We start from the raw sequence: 19,727 nt of genomic DNA on the forward strand, positions 1-19,727 counted from the left end.
TTAGTCATTATTGCTGATAATGATGGAAATGCTTGCCAGGGTTAGAGAAGGTCATCCTTTTCTAAGTCATCCTTTCTGCTGCAATACAATCTCTTTTTGAAGGCTGAAGTGTTTATCCCTCCAACTCTGCGTTGTATAACTTGAGTTTGCTAAGGAAAAAAGACTAATTCAAGCTATTTGTTGATTTTGAGTCCAGGTAACCTCAACAGTTTTTAAACTTACCACCCAGTTTAACCAAATGTGACAGAGGGCCAAAGATGCCCAAGACAAACATTTCCTGTGGGTTGCATGAAAGCAGAAAGGTGGATGGAAAAGACCTTATTAATATTTCCAGCTGAGGGAAAGGGCACAGTGTAGGCATAACTGCTATTACACAGTACAAGTTCCTCTTAGGTGCTCAGCCTTAAGCCATGAATCTGTAGAAAACCAGGTCTGGCTGGATCTTGTCTTCAAGCACTTCTTTGTTATTCTCTCTTGATAGCAAACCAGAAAACCTCATAAGTAAAGATTTGAATTGTAGATGACAATATAGCCTGTGCTAGCATGTGAAATGAAACTTTGGTATTATTCATAGCTCACCAAGCCTACAGGGTGTGGCACGGCTTTACCCGAAAGCTGCCAGGTATTCTTTGTGGTGGCACATCTGCTGCCCTGTTTTCCTGCGCAGTGGGAGAGGCACTTGGAAAACAGCTCATTAGTTTATTATTGTTATCTTCACTCTTTCTGACTGTCTCACTCTCCAGCTTAACTCAGTCTCCTTTTGCTTTGCCTCGTCATCATCTACTTTTTAAGCTGCTTGGCACACAGTTTATGCGCTTTTCCTTTACCCAAGCAATGCCAGCTCCTCCCTATGACAAGTTCTTGGGCCTGTAAAGATGCCTGTGTGAATCCAACTGCTGAACGAAGTTTTACATAACAAAACCAGAAATAATTTCTAAGACTCCTCTGGAAACTGGTTGCCAACAAAAAGATTGGTTTTTTCTTCTTTAAGGAAACGGTATTCAAAGTCCAAACCTGTCCCTGTTAACTTCAGTTCATGAAGCATGAGACCTTTCAGTTCTACATGCTGGGAACTGATTGTGAGGCAGCCAGACTCACTTACCTACGCCCTCTCTATTTCAGAGGTGACTAGAATTTGTTGGAATTAAACCTAAAACGAAAAGGTTCAGCAAATATTAATTTGTACTTTATGGGAAATTAGGTTGGATTTGCATCTCAGGCATTTTTTCATATCTAGTTATAGTCTTAAAAATGTCAAAGCCTGGAAGTTTGTGGACACAGCACTCTCTAAATGAACAGGGGGGAATTATTTCAGAGAGTAAATCAGAAATCCATACACATGAGTAAGCCCCATGTGTCTGGACCAAAAGGCTTAGTACAGTGTTCCCATGCTTTCAGTCAACCAGCTATAATTCCTGTGACTCCAGGGCCCCCCAATAAACTGCCTGCACATCCTTTAGGGATGGCCTATGTTCACTGAAGTTTTTGACCCGATAATTTAGAAGAGTAAGTTAATGTGAGAAAATGGTGACCTACTCATGGAAAATTTTCAGGTGAGAGGGAGGGTCTACAAAACTGATGGGATCCATTGTCAATGTCACTGAAAGGGATTCACCCATCTCTGCTCCCAAGCCTTCTCTTGTAAATCATGTCCCTCACAACTCAAAGAACCCTCATTTGCCAAACAAGTTGAGTGGCGGCAGCAGTGCTGTGGCGGCTTTGGTTCCTTTGGTTCCTTTACAGTTTCAACCCTAAACCAGGAATGACACCAAATATCCACTCTTAGGTGGCTGCAAATCAATGAGGGAAGGGTTTCCCAGCGAGCCCCAGGCAGCTCGTGTGGCCACCAGTGATGTATTCCCTTCCCACTGCTATCGACCACACGAAACACCCACCACTTCTTCGAGATGCGGTTGTGCAGCCATTGCGGCACATGAAATATTGATGAGAATTAATGTTAAAAAAACCCCAAAAACAACCCAAACTGAAGTTCCTGTAATTCCAGCTGGGCGATAAAGCTGAGTTTCCGCGCGATGCTGGCCACGGGCTCTTGCAATCCGGACGCGCGGCACTAGATGGCAAAGCAGCGCCAGGTTTGGCAGCGCAGCCCGGGCTGCGCCTCCCGCCTCCCCCAGCCCCGGCCCCGGCAGCGGGGGCCGCGGGTCCGGTCCCCATGGGCACCTCGCGGAGGAGGGGCTGCGCATCCCTGCCCTGCCCTTCCGCATGCCCTGCCTCCCTCCTTCAAACCACGGCGAACCGCAGAGATCGCGCCCTAGAGATGGGATGCAGCTCATCAACACCGTAGGTGAGGGGACTGTAAGGATGCAGACGTGGCTGGTTTTCTTATTGCTTTTGCTGGCATTAGTGGTTTGCGCTGCAGTCGCCCTCAGGAACTCGGGATCCCGTGCAAGACAAGCAGTCCTCGCTCCAACAGAGATTACACAGCAGCTGAGTGGCAAAACTTGTCTCGTCTCCTTATTGAACAAAAAGAGATTTACATTTAGTAGTCCCAAGTGGAACCACCTCTCCTTTCAATCTCGTCAGTCTATGCTTTGGGTGTTTTACTGTGTGAGGGAAGCTACCACCTATGCACTTAAGGTGTGAAGTATTTTTATTAGGAGTCTGTTCTCCCTTTTCCCTTGTGTGCAGATAATACCTGTTTATGCTAAAAGGAGTTAGAGAGGGAAAGGTGGAATCTTCAGGATCCAGTTTTGCATCAAATAACCAAAATCTTTTAGGTCTAAGTGAAAAAAAATCTCTGGCAGGCCAGTAAGTCCCTCTTTATTTTTTGTAAGGGAGTGTCATGGTTTAACCACTCTTGTAACAGGGAGTTAAGGTTATGGTCATGTCAATAAACTCATCCTCACAACTGCAACACTACAAATTATACCATTTTAAGGGTAACCTCTGTTGTCCCACCATATCTAACTGCTGGACTCCAAGGATCAGCTTAAGTTGGAGATTGCAACCTTTACAGAGTCACCAGAAAGGGATCTCCAAACTTCTCTGCCCTTTCAATGCCTGTGAACACAGGATTGATGGCAGGAGTGCTCCTCCTGTCCCCTACAGCTGCACGAGAGTGTATAAGGCTCTGGATGCTAATGGTCATGATGTCACCCTGTTGGAGGTGTCTTATGCATGGTCCCCTTCTCGGGAGCAGCTGAGCCCATGTTGCTGAAACATGATGTTCAAAACATCTTTCCTTCAGAAAGTTTTGCAGAAGCTTTGAGCTGTGTCCCCCCCTTTAATTTTTTTTTCCATCCTTGCAACATTCAGTCCTTCCTCCTCTCCCTTGCCTTCTATGAGCTGCTGGTGACAGTCCCAAAATGAGCTAGGAATCTTAGAAAACCCAAGTCCCAGACTTTGCACTTGGGGATAAAAGGGCAGCAATGAGCCTAAGTGGGCAGTGCACACACACTGACAGAAGGGCATTTGCTCCTCAGGGTGGAAAGAGGTCATGATACCTGCCAAATCTAGATTATTTCTACCTTCAGGACAGGACAAGACTAACATGAAAAAAATCCTGCTTTCTGCTGGTGTGGGCTTTTAGTAGGATGTATCATGCTCGTCCTTGGCTATTCAAATAACACTGTTTCGCTCTGTATAAACCAACTTAAAATATGAATGAAAAAAATGCTATGGATCGTGAAGCGAGTGGGAATGGATAATCAATTTTTACCACTAATATTGTGGGTATGACCAATAATTCTGAATGAGTTATGGAAGCCTTTGCTCTGAGCAGATGTATCTCCTTTCAAAGCAGTCTTTTTTTAGCACAGCCTTAATAACAAAAAGTGTTGATTTAAACATACTAAAACTAAACAAACGTGTTTTCATTGTCCATCATATTTCTTCTTAAAATGTAGGAATATGAAATTCTCAGAGGTGGGCTGGCTGTGGGAGGCACAACAACAATGGATTACAAAAGCTTTCAGCTTTACAAACATGGGTTCAAATCAAGCTTAAGTAAGTGACAGGCAAAATGGGGCTATTGATTTCCTTCTAGTCCCATTTGGCTACAGCAAAAACTGGGCACAACAATGTCTTAACACTTAAAGGGGTGGCATCAGCCAAAAGATAAAGCTTCTGCAGGAGAACATTTGTGGTGTTATTTATAGCAGTTGAGATTACTGGACCACTTGAGATTACTAGAGCTGAAAGACATCAGAGAGTAAATTCACACCCCCCCCATTTTGGGAGCTGTGCTTGCTTTCTAAGTTTGGCTGTGCTTTCTGCCAGACCTGTGCCCCAAATCTCCCTTCCAGTTACATGGTAGAGCAGACATGATCCATGTGTGCAGGTCAGGCAGGGAAACACGTTTTCCTTGCAACACACCTGTCCAAGAGAGAGATTCATACCAAGTCAAAAATCCTCTCCTAGCCAGGAACCAACCTGCCAGGCAAGTGATAAGGTCTGCTGATTTTTCTTTCTGCCCATGCACTCCTCCTACAAGAAAGCCCCAACAGGTCCTTGAAGCAAATTTGGTGGCCAAGGCTGTGTCTCCTTGCAGGTGACAACACATAAAGAGCCAGGCCTTGCCTTGACTGAGAGGTGCCACGAGTAGATCTGTAACTGGGGTGGACTAACAGCTCCATCATGAGCTTGCAAGGTCAGACCTTAGGGATACTACTTCAAAAGCTCCCAGCAGACACCATCAGGACTTGGTTTCTAAACACCTTGATGCTCTTGGGTGTGCAAGTCAGGTCCAAGGGGCTCAGGAATGAGCACAGGAAGCTCTGTGTAAAGCCTGGCCTGCACTCTGACTCATTAACACCCGAATGTCTGGCCCAAGGTGACTGGCTCAGGGCCACTGAAGTAGCCAGGGCTAAAATGCAAGAGTTCCTTGCTCCTATATGGCTCTTCTACCTTTCTGAACTTGGTGCACCTCTCCTGCTGCTGTTTAAAGACGCAGCAGGGCTCAGTGGAAGGTTGTGTGGCTGCCCTCTCCATTTTCTTACACCGGGGGATTTGTGTCAGAAGTTCAGCATCGCCAAATGTAATTTTGAATGATTTTGTAGTTCTAGGTCAATAAACTGCTTACCATCATAGGGGAACTGAACCATGAATTACTCCAGTTGCTGCAGTGCATCTTTTTTTTAGCCATGTACATAGAATGTGTAGTTCAGGATGATTCTCAATAGCCCTACATTTTCTGATTCACATTTTTAATTAAACATAATTTTCTTTCTTTCTTTTGTTTCTAAATGGGCATGCTGTGCCATTATATCTCAAGGACCGCCAAGACTAGAATATCTCAAGACCTCGTCGCTGCAAAGCTCCACTCTTGCTGCAGAGAAGAAAATAGAAGAGAATAGTGAAATAGTAGGGCAAAGAGCAAGAAGGTTCACTGTGTGGGTTGTGGTTTGTTTTTTTTTTTAATTAAATTACAGGGATAAACACTATATTAATTCAAAGTCTCTTTGTAGTGACCTCTCTTCAACATTATCTGAAGATTATGTTCATTCCTTATTTAGTGAGGCTCCACTTCAGAGGAGGAATGGAGTGAAACTCCCCCAACCCAGGGAGAACCAGGATGAGAATAAAATATTTGCTGGTGGTACTGTCTCCAGTGTAGTAGGGAGTATGTGGTATGTACCTTCTCACACATGTAAGAAGAGTGGTTTCATAATCTTCTGAAAATTACCTTAAAACACATGCAATATTATGTTTTATACTCATATATCATTCCCTTGATGCTGTAGAAGACAAATAGCTAGTGATGGCAAAGATCCCTTTTGGTGCCTTAGACTGCTGAACGCTGTGTGTTTCTCCTCTCAATCCACCATTTACTCCAGTCTGAGGCAAGGAACACAGTTTATAATTTTTTACCGACTTTCCCAGGTGCAACCCAGGCACAATGACTATGATTTACTTTCCAGTGGTGTCCTTCCCCTTGGAAGCTGAGGAGCAGCCAGCTTTTGTTGTGAATCCTGCTCAGCCCTTCACCCCACAGTAGGGACGGCAAGTGTGGCAGCTCGGCTGCCCACTCCCGTTCCTTCCTACAGGCACCACGTTATATATCCCTCACAAGCCTGGCCACAGCTTTCAGAAACATCCAATAAATCAACAGTTAAAAGGGAAGAGTAGACATGGGGAGCAGGTGCTTATTATGTGTGCATCTCTGGAGAAGAATAACCCACAGTGTATTTCCATGCCCATTTGAAATGGAATACGACCATGACCCTGCAAGTGGCTCTGCTTGAATTGTTCCTGGCATGATGTTTTACTCCTAATATTTTCATTGTCTGCCTCCATCAGTTTTACCTCCCACTGTAGCATTAATTTTGTATGTGAATATGGAGGCTGTGCTTTAAATAATACAGCATATGCTTTTTATTTGCCATGTAGAATAATATTTTTTTGGCTGATTTATGTTCCACCTGGACAAAATTATTTTTTATGATGGGTTTATTTCATTTGTTCCCACATCCCCAAATGGGAGGGAAAAAAAGAGAAATCTTGTAAACCACTGATAATGATGGACACAAAAATCTGCTTTGAAATACAAATTTACTGCAAAAACAGATTCTCTCCAGCCATGTAAATGAAAAAATGCTGTTGTAATAATTTTAAGGCTGCAAATGCATGTTACTACTGGAGAGAGTAATCTTCAGGTTCTTGTGTCATCTCTTACACAATGCTGGGAGTACAGAGAAATTCACTGACAGCTATAAGCTATTCCAGTAGAACAAAATTACACATATGGCTACAGCATGGATTTAATTTAGCTCTTTTCAGAACTTCATCAAAGCCAGGACAAAACCCTGTGGTCTTTCGGTTTACGGATTTGCTCCAGAACTTCATAGGCTAAGCTGCCAAATCCACCTTATTTCCAGTTTTCACAAGGACTGCGGAAAAATATGTTACTTGCCATTGAAACAAATTCATTTCAAACAGCTGATCTGAGTTTCAATTAAAAAATAATATATGATGTACCTTGTGTTTTACAACCCTGAAAAAGACTGGCAGTATTTTTATATTAATCTATCACCTACAGAAATATGCACTATGAATAGATATATTAAAAAAAAGTTATATGCAGTCCCTAGCACAACTTCATTCTGATTTTGACTTCCAGCTTTTGGTGCTTTTTGTAGAGCAACTAAATATTAATCATACAAATTCATAATAGTCATAAGTTTGGGAAGCTCTGGTACTATTTTTGGTTGTAATAGTCATCTTTAACCATACAGCATCCTTCAGCTAAAACCACACTATAATAGGAGCGCTTATAATAAGGACACGTAACGCCTCCATGTCAGCTCTGAACAACAGAGACACGAAAAGTAGGATATTCTTTCAGAGCAGCTTCTCTTTTAATACTGAATGTAAAATGAAGAGATAGGACTTTCACAGGAAAATTCGGCTGCTTCTAGTCCCACCCTGTAAGTCCCCATCAGATGGCAGAAATCCAAGCTGCTATCTTCCCCCTTGGCATCTTCCAGCAGCAAGTGGAAGATTTGCTCCCATGTAGGGCCCCTCCACCCCACACAGAGCTCTCCTCCAGCCCCTCGTCCTGCCATGGCCCCAATTCTTGCTCCATCAGCCAGCACGGAAAGCTTCAGTGACGGTGGCCACCTTTGTTCTGCTCCTTCTCTTTCTGAGCACCGGGAAGCGAAGAATTCACCCAGCAAGCCAGGCATTGAAAATCAGTGACTGGTTTACAACGATGAAGTACAATTTATAGGACTGTATGAACGCGTACTGTATTTGTTTCACCACCTGGACAGCTCGAGCCTTTCAAACAAAACCAGAGCTCCCGTTTTTCCGCCAGCTCGGCGGGATAAAGGGGCAGCTCCTGCGGGAGCCGCCAGCCTGCGGACGGGAAGGGGCGGCAGTCCCAGAAAAGTGCAGTAGATGGAGCCGGAGAGGCGCGGCAGAGCCCGCGCGTCACCTGAGGATACCTGCGAGATCTCCCCCTCAGCTAAAGCGGGTTAGAAAATGTGCAATTTAGATTTATCAGTTCAGGAGGAAGATTCAGATAAAAACAGTTGAGCTGGTGAGATTATTAAATGCAGAACCCCATACTGAGACGATGCTCACCTTACTACACGTGCTGGTGAACGGGAAATAGGGCACTGGCACCCCCTCAGCTGCACCCAGGCAGTCACATGGGAGCAAGGTGATAGAAGCAGAGGGGGAAAGCCGAGGACAGAGACCTTCCTTCACCCAGGAACGTTTTCTGGGAGCTTGGGATGGCACCTTTGGGATTGGGACGGCAGAAGCAGCAGGAATGGTGCAGGTTTGGGTCCGAGTGGGAAGTACAGATCTGTATTTCCTGGTGCCAGCCCCTGCGTATCAACCCGGTAATGTCACAGAAAGGTGGTCTCGTGTATTTAATTTTATCAGGCGGGAGAACTCTGATATATGCTGCGCTCAGTTCAGCGCTCCTGTGCAGATTTACTCGGTGCTTTAGCATGCGTGCTGCCTCGCTGACAGAGATTAAAGGCTCTCCTCAGAGCCCCAGGTATTACGCTCAAATGTATAAATCAGGGCTTAATATATAATATTTGTCCATAAAAATACATCATGGTGGCATTCGTTTGACTATCTGCATATTAAATACCATTACAGAAAAGTCCTGAGCTTATTGAGGATTACTTTGCTACACCAGTAGTCTCCTGCCATCCTAAACAGGTTTCTTTCCTGCCAGAGCATGGATGAGAGGCAAAGAGGAAGGGGCAGATCTTGCTAACACTGTTCATGACCCCACGCACTCCCCAGCCGTGCAGAGCTGTGCCAGGAACACGCTCCCAGGCTGGCCCTGCTCTCTGGCTCACCAGCACTGGCCGGGCAGGGCAGCGATCACGGTGGAGATGACACCGCAAGCCTCTAAAGGAGAAAATTGCATGATGTATCGCCACTCACGAGCACCCACCAGAGAGCTGTTTAGAGTGAGATTACAGTCTCAGAGGAGACTCTCATGCCTCTTGGTCACAGGGTTACTAAGATGATGCAGTTGTAACTTGTATGCGGGAGGTAGGAGGGATTTAAGCGATGGCCAGAAAGAAAAGCTGGATCAAACCTCCACAAGCCTTGCTCAGATTAACCCAGATTCCTGAGTCCCTATCTTTGAGGAACTTGAAATCAGCCAAATTGCTTCCTTTGCCTTGAACAGAAGACAAAAAATGTGAGGGAGATGGTAAAGTTTATACTTCACCCACAAGTTTATGAGCAGGATTTTAGAATGAACAGTAACAAAGCTCCCCAAAAAAAGGAGTTTGTAGAATACAAAGGTCTCGATCCTGCTCATGCCAATTCCATAATAGCACAGCTATACGGATTTCTCTGCGTTTGCTGCTGACTTACAGAGACACAAGGGAGAAAAAATCAGACCTAGTTGCAATCTTTTCCCCTTCATCCTCTTCATATTCAAGCTTTTTTTTTTTTTACTTCTAAATTCCAATTATTAACACAGGAGAAAAAAAAAAAAAAGAATCCCTGGGATCCCTGGTGCATCCTTGGAGTGGCTGCAGCCTCATCATGGATGACTAGACAACCGCCACTGTGCCACATAATGAGGAGCACACATGCTGCACCGGGAGATACTAATGAGGGAGCTACAGCCCCCTTAGCCCTCTCCAGTAAATCCGTGTCTGCAAGCCATGTTTTATTTATCAGGCTTATTATGGCAGCACTAAGGAGCCATTTGAAAAGGGCCGTTGCTGTCCTGGGCACTGCACACTGCAGTGCCTGCTCAGACCAGCTTCCAGGGAAGATGGATGAGGCTGGCAAGAGATAGGGGAGAGAGATGCTACGCACACGCCATGCAAACAATCTGTGGCAGCATTTATCCCACCGGCTCCTTTAAGGAGGAAGAGGATTCAGCCTGTTTCGACCTCACAGCACTAGCTAGCTGATCCCAGGCCCTGGAAATACACAGTAACTGGCAAACAGATTGAAGCTGTGCATGTAATGATTTCCAGGAAAGCTGAGGAAGTAAGGACTTGACAGGCCTGGAGAAACCCGGGTGCGAACTGCAGCCAGGCGACTCAGAGGGGCTTCACAGGAGCTCAGCTGCCTGAGACAGCCACCTACCTGCCCAGCACTGGTCCCTGATCCCACTGCCAGCAGAGCTCCTGCTGGATCCCACACTTTTCACTTTTCAGTGGCTGCTCTGTGTCAAGATGTGAGGACACGGAGCTCTTGTGCAGTGTGCGGTTTCATGCAGATTTGTGCATGTGCCAGAGGGAAAGGGGATTTACCACCGTCACTGCCTTCTCCAAACATCCTCCTGACCCCTATGCACATCCTCACAGAGGTTTCTGTGCACTTTGGAGAATCACTCCACTTGCAGAGGATCAACAGAAAGAGGAGTAAAAGGCGGCTAAGTGAAAGATAGGAGAGAGATGAGTAAATCTTTGCAAAACGTACACTGCAGGTCTCAGCAGGGCTCAGACAAATTGGTCTGCATTCCTTTAATATATTAGATTTCTACTTACCCTGTTCATTAGCACGTTAAGCTACAAGGGCTGATTACATGAACCTCATGGAGAGGCATCAATTAAGATGATAAATTTACATACATTCCTTCTGGATAAGAAATGACGGGTTTCCTCGGTTCAGTGTTTGGTACAACTGGACTCGCTTTCAGAAAGAGAAAGTGTTAAATGCGTGCATCTGTACTGCCTCCCAAAATGATGGGAGCAGTTCACAAGTTTGAGCAAAAATGTATGTCAAATAGGAATAGAAGGAAACAACTCACAGTTTCCAAGGCTGAACTCTAATCTGCCATGTCACATTGACAACAGATTATGAGAGGAAGTGAAATTCCCAAGAGATGTTGCCCTTAGAAGGCTGGCCCAAATGGTGCTCCCAGCCTGCAGAATTGCAATCCTAAATATTTGCACATATTTATCACTTCTTGCCCACACAAGATCTCATCCTATTTTGCAAACATTGTGCAGCAGAACAACTTCCTAGCCACCAAAGTGTAGCCATTTCTGGTCTGCAGCGTGCCAGTGGCACCTCTTTTGTGCCAGCACGTGTCTTGGGAAAACTGTGAACAAAGACGGTTTGTTATCCTGTTGCCACTGAACAGAGAAATTAGATAGGCTTCGCAAATGGTATGAAAACCCACGCAAGTTGACAGAATCATCAGTCTTTGCTTGCAAAACACTGCACAGCTGCTAATGTTGCCAGAGGAGACAGGCCCATAGCAGCTCTGTTCCTATAGCTAACCTTTGTAGCACTAACCTCAGTGTTCCTGGGGCTAAAGACTGGTTTACAGCTAAGTCAAACAGTTAATGCCATTAATAGCTCAGTAACAAGAACAGCTAAATAGTAACAGCTATAGTTCTTCCCTGGTCTTCTTCAGGAAGAAGAAAGAAAGAAAGAAGGCTCTTGTCCAGAAAGGGCTGAACACCACCAGCCCTCATTCATTTCATAGAAAAATAAAGGTTTTTAGCTAATATAGTAAGTTTTATGTGACTCCTGCTTTCCTGAACAGCGGAACCAAGTTTATTTGAGCAGAAAGGTGTTTTCACCCCGACACTGCTGGGCTTGTACACCAGGAGTGCTCCATCCAGCTGAGGTGCTGGATAAAGACTACTGCTGCATGTTTTCATGTTAGTCTCTTTATTCAGGACTGTGCTGGGCAAAGGTACACGTTTCCACCTTCTTGGACTGCCAGATAGTGAACATGCAACCTTCCTCATTGCTCAGGGCACAATAAGGGGTTTCCAGCTGATTCCCCTTCTAGGCCCTGCACAGCCACGATAACTGGATCATTCTGAAGAGGACACATTTCAAACAAATGCCACTTGCATATAAAAGTTTATGCCTTAAATGGGATCACCTTTTCTTAAGAGTGGAAAAAGTGCCATCTCTTTTTCTCTCATGTGTACACCTATGTCAATTACATACCACAGGAGTAAGGAATATGTGCTCCTTTATTTTGTTCTAACCAAAGAGCAATCAAACCTACCCAGGCTTGTGTTCATGATGTACATTATGTGTACCAGGGACATTTATGCTGCATATCAAATTTGATCAGAACATAAGGAAGCAAAAAAAAATAAATAAATAAATAAGCCAATTGCCTTATGCTGCTAAATTTGACTTGAGTATGATCCATCTCAGCCTAACGGGTGAGGCACACACCTCACTAAAATAAGCAAACATTTAAAGCCATTTAAACCCATTCAAAGCCAGGCTGGAAGCAGAATGTGTGGCTATACCTTTTGGGAAACAAAGAAGATAGGTGTGGGTGAAAATTACTAATGCCCAGGCCATAATTTATATAGTATCATCACACTGAAGTCTCAGGTACTTCCCTCCTTTGCTGCTCCAAGCTGGGTTGTTTTTGCCAACTCTTTCTCCTCCCCAGCCAGTACGTTGTAACCTCAGGTAAAGACTTCAGTTTTAATTTGTTCAAACGTTTAATTGTTTTAATTTGGAAAGTTGGACAATAAACCAATTCCCCTTGTTTCTAAAGATTTATTGCTTTTTCCAATTTATTGAATGTTCAGTGTAAGCTGTATTTCAATTAAAGGCAAAAAAACTGTTAATGGTCTATTAATGACACACTGCATCTATATGAAGACGCAAATGTAAGTCGTGGCCAATTTTCTGGCCTGGTGAGATTATTTCTTTTTTTCCCTGTAGTGAATTATCTGCTAACAGCTCATCATTTTATACCAGTCCGTATCTCTGGCTACTGCTTAATCACAAGTAACCGCAGCGCACGAGCTGCCCGCGGTCCCATCCCTCACACAGACGGTCTGCCACCCAGGGAACCGGCCTCCTGCTTTCGGGTCGGGGCCTGGCGGCAGCCGGGCACCGCGGAGGCTGCGGGGAGCAGGGCGGGAGGCCGAGCCGCCGCTGCGGGCAGGCCGCCGCGCCCCTCCGAGGCCGGCTACCGCCGTGCGCGCATCGCGGGCCGCCGGCGGCGCGGGAGAGGCGGGCCCGGGCCGCGCCAGCGCTGCCGCTCCGCCCGCCGCGGCCCCGGCGCCGCCGGGCGATGCCCGAGCGTTGCCACGGCAACCGCGCCCCCCCCTCCGCGCCGCTCGGCCCCACGTGACCCGCGGCGGCGCTCGCGGCCAACCCGCCTGTTACCAGGGCGGGGGCGTGCAGGGGGGGTGCTCTTGTTTCCCATTGGCTGCTGCCGGAGCTCGCTGATTGGCGGGGGGCGGCCGGGCGGCGCGCCGATTGGATGGGCCCGGAGGTGAGGTTGTGGGGTGATGCCGGCCGCCCCGCGCAGCGCCGGGACACAGACAAAGGCTGCCCAAAGGCTGCCCAAAGGCTGCCCGACCTCTCCCCGCGACCCGGGGCTGGCGCGGCGCGGGACGGCAGCGGGGGAGCTCTCGGCGCGCTGCTGGGAGGCGGCTACGCGAGCCTGGCCGAGCGCCCGGGGGCCCTGCGCCCTCCCCGCCCGGCCGCCCGCTCCTACTGGCGCTGGGGCACGCGGCGTGCGGGGGGGCGGAGCCGGTGTCACGCTCGCCGCGCGCCCGGCAGCCAATGGGCGGGCCGGGAGAACGCGGGCAGCACGCGGGGCCCGCGTGTCCCCGCGCAAGGGCTGTCAATCACCTGTCAGTCACTCGCCCCGCCCCGGCGCGGCCCGGGGGGAGGGCCCGCAGCGCTGCTCTGTCACGGTGCCCCTCGCTGCGATCCCCGCCCGGGGCGGGACCGGCGCTCGGCAGCGTTCCGTGGCCGCCGTTGCTTTGTCCCAGGGTTGGGGTGCGAGGCAGCCGCCGCCGCACTGCAGCGGCTCCCCTGGGGACTCAGCCCCGCAGTTTCTGCCGCCAGCACCAACCCGCGCGGCCCGGGCCTCTCGGGATGCCCGCGGTGCGGGCTGTGCTCCCGGCGCCCTCCCCCGGCGGGGGGCGAGAGGCGGAGCCGGCGCGGCGGCCGCCCGCCGCCTTTATCTGGCGTGGCGGCGCGGGGGGTGGCACTGGGGAACACCTTTTTGTAAGATACGCGCTATAAATACGGCGCCGGGGATGGGAGCGCGGCCACGGGCGGCGGGAAACAGCTCCGGATTACGGTGGGTGCCATCACCGCGGCACGGCGGCTGGGGACCGCTTGAATTTTAATTTACTGGCGCGGTGGGGGTCTGCCATCCCCTCGGCCACGCCCGCTTCCCGGGAGGAATTGCGGGGGGAGTTCTGCGTCTTGCCTCGTTTTGTACGGAGGGGAGCGGCCGCAGCGAGCCTCGGCGGCTGCAGCGGGGCAGGCGGAGGAGTGGAGGGTGAGAGAAGGGACGAGGAGGGAGAGGCTGAGGGAAAGGCACGGGGCTGGGGATGAAGGCGGCGGGGGAGGAGGAGAGGGCGCTGGCGGGAGGGGACGGGAAGGCGGGCTGGAGGAGGGAGGAGGTAAAGGGGGAGGGAGAGCAGCCCCTAACCCCGGCGCCTCCGCCACCGCCTCCCAGCAGGACTCTGATCGTGAGCAGCCGCCGAGCCCAACCCGCGGCGGAGGGCGGCCGGTGCCGCTAGCGCGGAGGAGGAGGAAGAGGTCGCCGCCGGAGGAGCCCCGCGGTCCGGTCCCAGCCGCCTCGCTGAGCACGCCTGCCCGGCCGCCAACATGATGCAGATCTGCGACTCGTACAGCCAGAAGTACTCCCTCTTCAACGCCATGAATCGCTTCATCGGCGCCGTCAATAACATGGACCAGACGGTGATGGTGCCCAGCCTGCTGCGCGACGTGCCGCTGCTGCTGGAGGAACTGGACGCGGCGGGCGCCGTGTGCCCGCCCCGGGATGCTGCCCTGCCGCCCGGCGACCCCGGCGCCTACTTCTCCCGCAGGGACATGTACAGCCACTACATGCTGCTCAAGTCCATCCGCAACGACATCGAGTGGGGCGTGGTGCAGCCGGCGGCGGGCGAGGAGGCCGCCCGCAAGAAGGACAAGCTGGGCGGCGGGCCCGCCGAGGATGGCGAGGGGGAGGAGGACCTGGAGCAGCAGTTCCATTACCACCTCAGCGGACTCCACTCGGTCCTCTCCAAGCTCACCCGCAAGGCCAACGTCCTTACCAACAGATACAAGCAGGAGATCGGCGTCAGCAGCTGGGGGCAGTGAGCGCCGGGGGGGAGCGGGGCGAGGGGCTCGCTGCCCGGCGCTGCCGCTGCTGCTTCGGTGGCCGAGGGCAGCGCCCCGGGCCGAGGCTTCCGTGCGCGCTCCCAGGACTGCAGCAGGTTTTCTATCAACGCACAAGCGAGAAAGAGATGTAAATTAATCAGTACTAGTTTATTAATTATTTTGACCCCCCCCGTGTTTTTTTCATTGTACGGTTCGGGGCGAGCGGTCGCTGTTCCCGCCTGGGTGGGGACGCTGAACCCCTACGTGTACGAGGTGGTGGCATTGCTGGCTGAGAAGGAGGCTCTGCTGAAGCCGATGAACATAACGAAACTAGCACAAAATTGCTTCTGTTACCCCGGAGGGAACCCAGTGAGCTAAGGAGCATCCCTCTGTTGTGGGAGAGATGGCGAGTCCCACGGTTGTACATGTACTGGAGTTTATTTAAAACTTTTTTACTCAGATGTAGAGTATATTCTAAAATAAATGCAAATGTATTAACTAAGAGTGACCTAAACTTTTGGTATGATTTATCTTTCTTTAATTAAATGATATTTTTAACATCTGGAATTCTTCTGTTTTTCTTCTATGTTACAGTCAGAGCTGCCTTACTAGATAGGAAGTCTGCGTGTGCAAGAGAGGGGCTTTTGTGGCCTTTTTTTTCCCCATCAAAGGGAGCAATTAGGCAGTGATGAGATAACTTGGCATATCTAAACTGTTTGAACGACCATACTAAATTTAACCATTTGAGTTTTGGTAAGCTGTTCCCAGCTGCACAGTGCAGTTGCTCTATGTGAGTGTTGGCTTGAAGGTCAGTGCCTCTTTAACAAAATCTGAGAAGAGTGAGTCATGGTTACTCTGCAGGCAGCGATTCATGGAAGTTGGAGCAAAGCCTAGGAATGACTCTTGCTTTTTTTGGGAAGTATCTTAATGTACTGTGGGGACCTCTTTTCTCTCCCTCCGAATAGGTCTGGCAGACTTGCCTCCCCAGTCTCTTGCATTTCTTTCCTTTAATCCTCCTTGGATACCATGAATTAATCGGTTTTGTGTTATCCAGATTGTATTGATTTCTTTCTCTCTACTTTTTTTCCCATTTGTTGAAGTAAAGTACCTCGGAATTGGATGTCTATATTGTGTTCTAATATTAAGTTCTGATATTAAAGTGCACTTACTGATTGTGATACAATATATAACAGAGGATAAATGTTTAATAAATATGTGAGTCCTTACATAATGTAAGTTTTCTTCTCAGGCACTGGGATGCCAAGTCTGTAGACATTTTATACTGAGATTTCACTTTGTATTATTGTCATCAAATATAGGGCTTGTTTAGTGGTGTTGGTTTGGGGGTTTTTTTCTCTTAAAAATAGAATAATTTTTCTCTTCAATGATATTTTTGTTTAAATTGAAATATTCCCTAGCACTTTATTTTTCAGCCCAACTGTTAGGACATTGTAGTAAAGCATGAGCACTCCAGACATGGAGTAGGCAGACATTTGTGTAAGTTAAAATTATCAGCCTACATCTATGCTTAAAAATACGTATTTTAGAAGGTTTTTCTCTTCTGGGGTAAACAAGAACTTTGTAAGGCTGGATAATTTTTAGTTTGGCGATGCTTGTTCTTTTCATAATGTTTTTAACTCCTCTTCCCCTCCCCTCTTGGGAAAATGCCAGGAAAAAAAGTCAGGAACAGGGAAAGGGATTACCCTGGTTTCCTAACATGGCTTGCCAGTCTTTCCACAGTCAGACTAATGCAATGCAAAAGATGTGGTGCCCTGTGCTGGATGGTAAAGTTTTGTTCTGAAGTCAAGGGTGAGAGGGAGAACCTGTTCTGCTGTGTGGCTCCCTTCTGGCCTTGCACTCCATCAGCTGGAAACCACATTACAGCCTCTGCTGGGGAACGCCGGCGAAACCTCAGACAAAAGCACCTCATGTAGTTTCACCCGTGTGCCTTTTGATCTCCTGGTAACTTCTCCTGGTATGGGTTTAGACAATACTGTTTAAATGTTGCACAAGAGACAGTGTGATGCTGATTTAGACTATGAGTAATGTCACAAAAATAGTGTTACATTAGTGCAGCACAGCCATGAGTATTGCATCCATTACCTTTGCATTCTAAAAAAAAACGAGAAAAGTTTCGGTGGAAGAGCAGCTGAAATCTAGTGCATTTCCTTACCAGTAAAGCTTTGGGTAACAGGACAAGGAGGATTCTGTGATTCAAGGGTTTGCCTTGCCTCTCTCTGTGACTAAGCTGCAGTTGCTGAACTGCACGTGGCTCCCATGTGGGGGCCCAGCTGCTGGGCTGGCAGCAGCCCTGATAATCCCAACTCAGCCATGCAAAACCTGCAGAGAGTCACACCAGCTGAAGAGACTCCACCACCTCCCACCTGGGAGCTGCTTTAGAGTTTCCCCTTCTCAAGGTCATGGGAGAGGATTGAGGCTCTCGGGATCAAGAAAGTGATCTCTTAATGCAGGGTGAAGGCAACAAGAGATAAAACCAGGGATGTATTGCTCATGCAAAGGACAAGGGATGAGACTTTGCTGCTGGCTGTTGTGTAAAACAACTTGGCCTAAAAGGTGGGGTGGTCAGGCAATTACATGAATGCTGACTCCTAGCATTGCAGTAAGCAAGGACGAGATTGCAGTCTTAATGCAGATTTTGTGTGTTAGATGCTGAATTGGAAAAAATTTCCATGAGCAGCACTCAAATATACATCAATTAGGTTTATTATTAAGGAATTATGTTTCCTTTTGAAGGACTGAATCACTTTAAGTCTCCCAATTATATACAGAGTTCAGCAAACCTTTAGGCTGCTCTGGTAAAGTGATTCTGGTGCTTGTAAGTGTTAATGATGAATTACATCGGTCTAATGTAAAAAGTGTCTTTATGATCTCAAATACTTTGGGAAGTGACTTAGTTTCTTAGCCACACACAGGCAAAAAGACAACTTGCCAAGCTACCACATCTGTGCTCAAACCAGGGGATATCCACATGCACTGTGAGAAGCAGTTGTCATTTCTAGCTCACTTAAGTGAAATAGACTCCATATAGAGTAAGGCAGACATTAGAAGAGCAATAAATAATGAGATTCAGAACTGTTTGCACTAACAAATTGATTACAGCAGAAGGTATCTTACAGCCAAGGAGCCTCAAGAACATTGCTCATGGCATGCATCACTTAATATATAAAAGTGCACAGTATCTGTCATTATAGTTCATGAGTCAACTCTTGTTTTTATGTTTACAAAACGAGGACAAATGAGGGGAAATCCATGCTTTTTTCTCTCTCTCTGTGTATAAAAATAAGGGCCTTGGGGATGGGTGTGGCTTCCATGGGAAGAACAAGAATCGTGGGCTGATCAGTGCTTGGTGGAAGCAGATGAGGCTGAGTCAGGCTACGCTGTCACCTTCCTACTTTCCCTCTGAAAGCTCTTCCTTGCAGAGGGTTCTAACTACGTCAAGATACGTGTGTTAAGTGGTTTGTGTCCTCCCCCCCTGCACAGGCTCTTGCACCAAGACAACATGAGTCATCAGCAGATTGGCTTTGCTGAAATATGCACTAGTGTTAGTGGTCAGAGGGGAGGTTGTGTTAGGATCTTATTTTCCTGTACGTAAGCTCTGCACCCTGTTCTACCGGAAAAAAAAAGTAATAAAGCATCTCCTTTCTATGCCTCTGGATTTGGTACAGAGCTAATCTCTTTGTGGAAAACTCTGCAGCAATTTTCCCTCACTGACTTATTTCCCTGAAGTCTTGAGTATGGGAGAGGATTGAGTGGAAGTATTGCTTTTTATTATTAATAACTTTAAACTTTTAATGTTTTTATTAGTTGTATCTAGGTAACAGTGTGCTAGGTACCATACTCCCAGGAGCTCAGAGATCATAGAAATAGAATTGGGTAGGAAGACACCTTAATGATCGTGTATTTCCAGCACCCTTGCCACGGGCAGAGACACCTTCTGCTAGCTCAGGTTGCTCAATGCCCATCCACTCTGGCCCTGAACATTTCCAGGGATGGGGCATCCGCAACTTCTCTGGGCAACCTGTTCCAGTGCCTTGCCATGCTCACAGTAAAAAATTTCTTCCTAATATCTAATCTAAACCTACTTTCTTTGAGTTTGAACCCATTTCCTGCTGTCCTATCTGTACATGCCCATGTCCGAAGTCCCTCCCCAGCTTTCTTGTAGCCCTCTTTAGGTACCAGAAGGCTGCTGTAAGGTCTCCCTGGAGCCTTCCCTTCTGCAGGCTGAACAATCCCAATCCTCTCAGCCTGTCTTCTTAGGAAAGGTGCTCCAGCACCTCTGATCATCTTTGTGATCTTCTCTGTGCTCGCTCCCGCAGGTCCACTTCCTTCCTATGTTAGGGACCCCAGGGCTGGATGCAGCACTGCAGGTGGGGTCTCGTGACAGCAGTGTAGAGGGGAAGAATCACCTCCCATGATCTGCATCTTGGGACGCAGCCCAGGACACATTTGACTTTCTGGGCTGTGAGCACAAATTGGTGGATCATGTCAAGCTTTTCATCAAACAACATCCTCAAGCTGTTCTCCTCAGGGCTGCTCTCAACCCATTCTCCATCCAGCCTGTGTCTGTCTGTCCTTGGGATTGCTCTGACCCACATGCAGGACCTTGTGCTTGACACTGTTGAAATTCACAGGGTTCACGCAGATCCACCTCTCAAGCCTGTCCAGGTCCCTCTGGACGGCACTCCTTCCCT

At 47.9% G+C, this 19,727-nt stretch overlaps 1 protein-coding gene and 1 long non-coding RNA gene across 5 annotated transcripts in view; one reads left to right on the forward strand and one right to left on the reverse strand.

Moving 5' to 3' along the window:
- Nucleotides 1-13,606, reverse strand: part of LOC116440305 — a 32,438-nt gene extending 18,832 nt beyond the window's left edge. Inside the window, exon 1 of the long non-coding RNA XR_004238536.1 lies at nucleotides 13,528-13,606. This is a non-coding gene — a long non-coding RNA (uncharacterized LOC116440305). The remainder of the gene's footprint in view (nucleotides 1-13,527) is intronic.
- MID1IP1 (MID1 interacting protein 1) lies at nucleotides 13,000-16,241 on the forward strand. Of its 4 annotated transcripts, none has more exons than XM_032100921.1 (2): nucleotides 13,000-13,984; nucleotides 14,372-14,461. In XM_032100921.1, the coding sequence occupies exons 1-2, from the start codon at nucleotides 13,182-13,184 to the stop codon at nucleotides 14,430-14,432; spliced, it is 864 nt and encodes a 287-aa protein (XP_031956812.1). In that variant the 5' UTR covers nucleotides 13,000-13,181; the 3' UTR covers nucleotides 14,433-14,461. The 4 variants fall into 4 exon arrangements, with proteins under 4 accessions (XP_031956812.1, XP_031956811.1, XP_031956813.1 ...); XM_032100920.1 differs by having other exon boundaries at nucleotides 13,002-13,984; nucleotides 14,369-14,461; XM_032100922.1 differs by having other exon boundaries at nucleotides 13,789-13,984; nucleotides 14,372-16,241.
- The last annotated feature ends 3,486 nt before the right edge of the window (nucleotides 16,242-19,727 follow it).

The sequence above is a fragment of the Corvus moneduloides genome, chromosome 2, assembly GCF_009650955.1.
Source record: "Corvus moneduloides isolate bCorMon1 chromosome 2, bCorMon1.pri, whole genome shotgun sequence".
NCBI classification, from domain to species: Eukaryota; Metazoa; Chordata; class Aves; order Passeriformes; family Corvidae; genus Corvus; species Corvus moneduloides.